This window comes from Astyanax mexicanus, chromosome 17 (assembly GCF_023375975.1).
Source record: "Astyanax mexicanus isolate ESR-SI-001 chromosome 17, AstMex3_surface, whole genome shotgun sequence".
In the NCBI taxonomy this organism is placed as follows: Eukaryota; Metazoa; Chordata; class Actinopteri; order Characiformes; family Acestrorhamphidae; genus Astyanax; species Astyanax mexicanus.
In genome coordinates this window covers 4,712,727-4,719,604 of record NC_064424.1, presented here as the reverse complement: position 1 = coordinate 4,719,604, position 6,878 = coordinate 4,712,727, and the positions used below count along the sequence as shown (strand labels likewise).

At 34.3% G+C, this 6,878-nt stretch overlaps 1 protein-coding gene across 2 annotated transcripts; it reads left to right on the top strand.

Moving 5' to 3' along the window:
* The first annotated feature begins 136 nt into the window (after nt 1-136).
* Nucleotides 137-6,871, top strand: LOC103028488 (coiled-coil domain-containing protein 152). 2 transcript variants are annotated; one of them, XM_015607721.3, is made up of 8 exons: nt 137-300; nt 1,523-1,628; nt 2,490-2,558; nt 2,670-2,734; nt 3,633-3,735; nt 3,847-3,974; nt 4,686-4,781; nt 5,927-6,871. In XM_015607721.3, exons 1-8 carry the CDS (start codon nt 241-243, stop codon nt 6,050-6,052), a joined length of 753 nt encoding a protein of 250 aa, XP_015463207.3. In that variant the 5' UTR covers nt 137-240; the 3' UTR covers nt 6,053-6,871. The 2 variants fall into 2 exon arrangements, with proteins under 2 accessions (XP_015463207.3, XP_022531648.2); XM_022675927.2 differs by lacking the exon at nt 137-300 and adding an exon at nt 767-1,380.
* Nucleotides 6,872-6,878: the final 7 nt, after the last annotated feature.

Here is a 6,878-nt window from a genome sequence, read left to right as displayed (position 1 = left end):
TAGTTTTAATAAAAAAGCCAAAATGCATTTTAAATTATGCTGCATTTAAGTGCTAGACAGAAGGTTGTCCATGTCATAAAGCACTCCCAGACTGTAAGACTACCACCACTATGTTTGACAGTATGCTAATCTTTTTCTGAATTCTGAACTCATCACAGTCAGTGTCTCCAAACCTGGTGGAGAGCTAATCCAGTGATTTTAGCTAACCTAACTCAGACAAGCTGAGAAAACAGTCAAAAAATGAAGAAAACCTCTGTAAATCTGGATAAACTTGTTCAGGATTTTAGTCTTCTGGAGCAAGTATATCACCTATAAACTAAATTACAGTATTTATATTAACAGATACCAGCTAGCTAGTCAGTTAGCTAGTTAGTTAGCTATTCAGTTAGGTGGTAACTTAGCTAGCAAATTAGCTAGTCCGTGAGCAAGCGAATTAGCCAATTAATAGTTAGTTAGCTAGAATTATTACAGTAAAGCTAAAATTATTACAGTAGACTGTGTAGCCAGCTATCATAAACTCTAGCAAAATAATATGCCAGTCAGTTAGCTAGTCTTCTGGAGAAAGTATATCACCAATAAAGTAAATTAGTTATAGTATTTATTACAGTAAGATAGCTAGCCAGTAAGCTAGTCAGTTAGCTACATAGTTAGCTGCTTAGTTAACTAGCAAATTAGCAATGTATTTAGCTACTCAGTTAGCTAGCAAATTAGCCAGTTCGTTAGTTGGTTAGTCAGTTAGCTAGCTATTTAGCTATTTAGTTAGCTAGTCAGTTATCTTGTTTCTTAGCTAGTTAGTTAGCCAGTCAGGTAGTTAGCTGGTTAGCTAGTCGGTTAGCTATCTAGCTAATAAAGCTAAAATAAATACCACAGTCTGTGTAACCGGCTATCATTAACTAACCCTAGCAAAATCATACGCTAGTCAGCTAATCTTCTGGAGCAAATATATCACCTATAAAGTAAATTAGTTACAGTATTTATATTAACAGACACCAGCAGGTTAACAAGATAGCTAGCTAGCTTTTTAGATAGTTAGCGAGTCAATCAACTAGGAAGTTAGCAAGTCAGTTAGTTAGCAAATTAGCTAGTTAGTTAGCTAGCCAATTAGCTAGTTAGCTAGATAGCCAATTGACTTGTTAGTTAGCTAGTTTGTTAGCTGGTAAGCTAGTCAGTTAGCTAGCTAGCTAATAAAGCTAATAGCCTTGTCTATTATTCAAGAGATGAGCACACATTTAATACACCACAAAATACTTATTTAGCTAGCTAATTAGATTAATATTGAGCTTGAATTTTAGCTAAACTGGTTGTGTTTCATGTATTTAGGCATTGCCTCCCACACCCCAAAAACAGATAAGGTTAGCTAAGATGATCCAATTTCAAGTGGTCAGTAATAGGGCTCACCAGTTATAATTTCTATTTTAATGCTGATTATTATTTTATCGTTCAGCTCTACTATAAAGCTAATTAGGAGCTTTTGAGAGGGATTTGGTGTTAGCATTAAGAATTGTTTATTTGTGTTTACTAGAAAATAACGGAGTTAAAGGGGAAAAATAACATCTTTGAAATAAAATTGGATGAAATCAACAGGCTTTTAAAGTTTTCCCAAAACAAGGAAAAGCATTTAACTGAAGGTGAGAACAACAGTTTAGTAGCTCAAATATAGCAGTTACCAGTTACTAAGTATGCTTTCCTGATGCATAAAATTTCTCCTTATTTAATTTCAGCTTTTTCTAATAGATTCTTCTTAAATATATACAGTTTTTTATTGTTAATGTCATTTATTTGCTATGTGGGTTTGCTGGCTAGAATACAAACAATAGACAAATCAAATAAAACATCCTTTTCATTGTTGGACTTTTGATATTTCACAAAACTCTGTGTAACTCTGCTGTTAACTATAGCTTTACCAGTGTTTTCTCTGCCCACAAATCCAAAAGACAATAGAAAAAGTAGCTTTAATAATAAAATGTTTGATGTGCAACCAAAAAGTAAATGTTGTTCTTTATTAGGAATACCAAAATTCAACTTCATTTAATTAAAAACATGACCTTTGAGTTAATGCTTTAAAGTCTTTGTCAGATTACTGTCAGTATATATAATATGATTTTTATGTTATTTACTTTATATTTAATTAACAAAAATACAGAATCTTGTATTTGAGTTCATTACAGACAAAACAACAGTATTCTTATATTTAATTTAATCACCGAAAAATAATTCGGGTCTAAAAGGATTACAGAAAAGGTATAAATTGCTGCAGGAATAAATGTGGAATAAGCTGTGGAATAAATCTTACTAAAGCTCATGGTCTTTGTCCCCCTCTAGTGTTTAAGTGATGCCTATAATGCTGGAGTGCCAAGTCTTATCTACAGAGAGCTGCCTCTTTAATCCTGTACAGATAAGACTAGGCACCCTGCTATAGTGATATATATAATTTAACATTAATTATTCCCATACTTACTTAAAATAACATCAGTATTTTTTATGGGTAGAAAGAGACGGCCTGATGGGGTCCATTCAAAGCCTCCAGCAGAACCTACAGCAGCAGTGTGATCTTCGAGGTGAGATTTATTGCTATTCTTTTTCAGCAAAGTGCATGTATGTGTATGTATGTGTTTATCCAGTATGTGTTAGTAGCAAAGTTATGTGTGTGTTTTATTCTCTTTAACTAGTTGAAAATGACAATCTGAAAAGTGCTGTGGTTGATATGAAGAAACAAATTGAAGCCCAAGTGCAGGTAAGTTGAAATATTATAACCCACAAAGAAATTCAATATGACATATTGTGTTTAGTGTTTTTTCTTATATATTATATATGAAGTGATACAGCTCTGGAGAAATATAAGAGACCACTTCAGTTTCTCAATCAGTTTCTCTGATTTTGCTGTTTATAGGTTTATGTTTGAGTAAAATTAACATGGTTGTTTTTTTCTATAAACTACGGACAACATTTCACCCAAATTCCAAATAACAGTATTGTCATTAAGAGCATTTATATGCAGAAAAATGAGGAATAGCTGAAATAACAAAAAAAAAAATGCAGAGCTTTCAGAGCTCAAAAAATGCAAAGAAAACAAGTTCATATTCATAACGGTTTACGAGTTCAGAAATCAGTATTTGGTGGAATAAAAATAAGAGACCACTTATAAATGATGAGTTTCTTTGATTTTACCAAATTAAAAACCTCTGGAATATAATCAAGAGGAAGATGGATGATCACAAGCCATCAAACCAAACTGAACTGCTTGAATTTTTGCACCAGGAGTGGCATAAAGTTATCCAAAAGCAGTGTGTAAGACTGGTGGAGGTCAACATGCCAAGATGCATGAAAACTGTGATTAAAAACCAGCAAATATTGATTTCTGAACTGTTAATCCGTTATGAATATGAACTTTTTCTTTGCATTATTTGAGGTATGTTTTTGAGGTTCATTTTACTCAAACATATACATATAAATAGCAAAATCAGAGAAACTGATTTAGCTACTGAAGTGGCCTTTATTTTCTCCAGAGCTGTACATTGTATATTTCATATATGACAGTCTCATATATTTACATATTAAATTTGCATCAGGAAAAATGTTTTGAGTTAAAAGTTTATATGATTTTTAAAAGATTTGTCTCATTTCACGTGTAGGAAAGGAAAGCTTGTGTTCAGCGGCTGGAGGCAGAGATGAAAGCTCTGCAGGAGAAACACCAAAAGATGATGGATGACTGTGCTAATGAGACACAGAGGAGATGTGAGTGCAAACAGGAAATGAATTTCACATATTCTCAACAAAAATAGTATAATTACAATATACTTGTAGGTAGGTAGATGTTTTTTTTAAAATGTCACTTTTCTTTGAAAGTGGAGTCTAAAGATGTTGAACTGAAAGAAGCTCTGGAAAGAAAGGAAAGTGCCCTGGAAGAGATGAGAAGAAATATGAAGGACCAGGAAAAAGAAGGGAAAAGTGAGATCATTAAGCTGCAAATGGAGGTACGTTCTAAATAATTTACTAACCCTTAATTTAAAAACTAATTTTTAACGCTTGACTCTAACTCTAATTTGTCATTGAGAGCCCTATTTTCTCTATAATCTATAGGTAAGCCATGCACTGTGCAGCTTGGTTTAGGGCAGGTCATTGTGTCTTTGCTCTCATAATGACGTGAAAAGTATGCCTTGTGCATCTAAAATGCGCAAAAGGCATGTACTTTTTATCCTAATTAATCATGGGTGAAATTTGGCTGTAATGTGAAATAAACCAATCAGTGTGTCACTTGCCATTCTGTTTAAGAGCCAGGGGTGCTCTGACTTTGGCAGATTGCTATTTTAATAGTTAATAGCTCCCTGAACGTGTCCAATGTTTCTCAGAAGAGAAAACTGACCTGCTTGTTCACACATTTTGTACAATGTTGCATAGCTGCCAACTGGCACACGCTATAGGTTTGTGCACTGATATGTGTCCATTTGCCAAGATAGCAGTGAATGTCTGACTGTCCATGTCTGTCTAGGTTGTATTTAGTTAGTGGAGCACCTGTGTTTTCCATTGCCAAGATAGCAATATGCCAGAAATTTACCTGAACACACTTAATTTCCCAATCACCACACCCTAATTAAACTTAAGCAAGCAATAGAGACCTAAACTTGCTTTACAAACTGAAACAAATGTTGTAATTCCTTCTTAGTGCTGATTATTATTCTTTACAGTTCAGTGCTAAGCTTGCCAAGGCTCAACGTGCATTGGCCACCAACCAGCAGCAGCCACAAGGCTCTGGGATCCTCCCTCAGAACATCTTTAAAAGGGTGAGTTGCACTTTATCTAAGCTTTTGTCCTTAATGGGATTGTTTTTCTCTTACATTTATTTTACTTTTATACTTTAAGTAGTTTTAAAACCAGTACTTTTACACTTTTAAAGAGTAAAAAGCTTGAGTTGATATTTCAATTTCTACAGAAGTATTTTAAACACTAGTGTATATACTTCCATCTACAGAGTAATGAATAGAGATACTTGTCACAGCATCTGTGTTATTGAAGAGGATATAATATGCAATATCCTAAATATGCAAATATCAGGAACTATTGGTGTTTCACAAAATTTAACTACCAATATTTTTCACCGCAGGTTTATTAACCCTATTCATTTGATTATAGCACCACCATGTGGAGTAATGAAGCAGTAACTTTAGTAAGTCACATTGGATGGCACGTTTTAGAGGAGTTTAGAGCACCTATGTTTCAATAAAATTATCCATATTTGATGGCACATATCGCTTAACGTATTTTTCGCACTACAAGGTGCACTTAAAACCCTTTAATTTTCCCAAAAACAATCAGTGCACCTTATAATCCAGTGCACTTTATGTATGAATATTACCAGTCAGGTGTTAAGGATCAGTAAAGCCACTCCGATGAAGTACAGAGTTATACAGGAGTTTCAGTTTAGTTCTTCAGCACTGACACTCAAGACTGGAGCAGTGTTAGCATTAGCTGCTAAGCGCGCTAAGCACTAGCTCTTTTGCCGTTCAGAGGTGACTATTATTGGCATGTAGCCTCTGCTACACTCAGGGTTCCTCAGTGTAGCGCTGTTTGGCTAGCCCCAGTGACAATCTGAAAATCAAAGCTTACTGTAGATAAATGAAAGGGTTTTACTCACCCAAATTTTCAGGAGACCTTACAAAATAATGCATTACAAAATGTGACCTTATAATCCGGCGTATGTAACGCAAGCAAAATCAATACAATATATCGCAATATCAATATTTTGTCCCATCTCTAATCCTCGTTACTTTTTTCTCTTTTCCACAAGTCAACATATCTAGTAAGCTAGTCAATTAATCTATGCATCATCTTCTATATAATTATTTGAATGAATATGTGAATGAGTTGCTGTTTCGCTTATTTTTATATAAGTGATTGTGCGACTGTCTGTCTTTCTGTTGGTCTTCAGAAGCTGCAGTTTCTGCAGGAGGAGAAGAACAAGGAAATCGAGGCTCTGCGTCAGAGAGTGAAAGAGCTGGAGCAGCAGAATCTGCACAGTCTGTCTGAGTCACGTCTAAAGAGGAGGAAGATTTAATTGGTTTTCCTGTTTCCTTGCTTGTTCCATTGATATATTGATATGTTGTACGTATACACTACAGGTCAAAAGTTTTAGAACACCCCTGTTGTTTAGTAGTCCAGTAGCAGTACTTTATCTTAGCATGTTAGCAACAATTTGTATTACTGCACTTCACCTGTGTAAAGCTAAGCTAAAGGCTAAAGCTGTTTCCATGTGGGTCAGCCAAATGTCTTCCTGTTGCAGTTTCTCCACTTTGTAAAAGTCTTTTGAAGGTGTAGGAAACAGTACTCACCGCTTAGACTTCTGTGCTTCTGTGTCTTTTTCTGGTTATTACGATGAAAATGTGAATGTGCTGTGAGTAAAAATGAGTAATTGCTGCAGTATAGAGTGCAGTAACGCTTTCAAAATCTATTTCCAAATCTCAGTTTATTCCCATTGTTTCTAAAAATCAGCACCGTTTTTTTTTTATAACAGTATGATTTTTTCATATCTTTTTTTTTTATATATATTTCTTTACAATATACAATTTTTTTGTATAATGGATTTTTTTTTTTTTTTTTTTTTTACCATTTTTGGTTATTGACTAGACCTGAAGAGCTTAAATGGCAAAAATAAAGGAAAACAAATAGGGGTATTCTAAAACATTTGACCGGTAGTGTATGATACAATATATTTTATTGAATTAATATATAAACTTATATACAGTTTATCTTGTAGTAAAACATTTCTGTTTTCTGGTTTCTCTTACACATTACAAAATGTGATTTGCTGTGTATGCACAGAGGTCAGTGGAGAGCACTGAAGGACTGTGGAGCTTGAGTTCATCGCAAATAAACAGCCACTG

Coding starts and splice junctions, on each gene's coding strand:
- LOC103028488 (XM_015607721.3), top strand. CDS start 241: ATGAAGAAAACCTCTGTAAATCTGGATAAACTTGTTCAGGATTTTAGT. Junction 301..1,522: donor ATTTTAGTCTTCTGGAGCAA/GTATATCACCTA, acceptor TGTGTTTACTAG/AAAATAACGGAGTTAAAGGG. Junction 4,782..5,926: donor CTCAGAACATCTTTAAAAGG/GTGAGTTGCACT, acceptor GTTGGTCTTCAG/AAGCTGCAGTTTCTGCAGGA.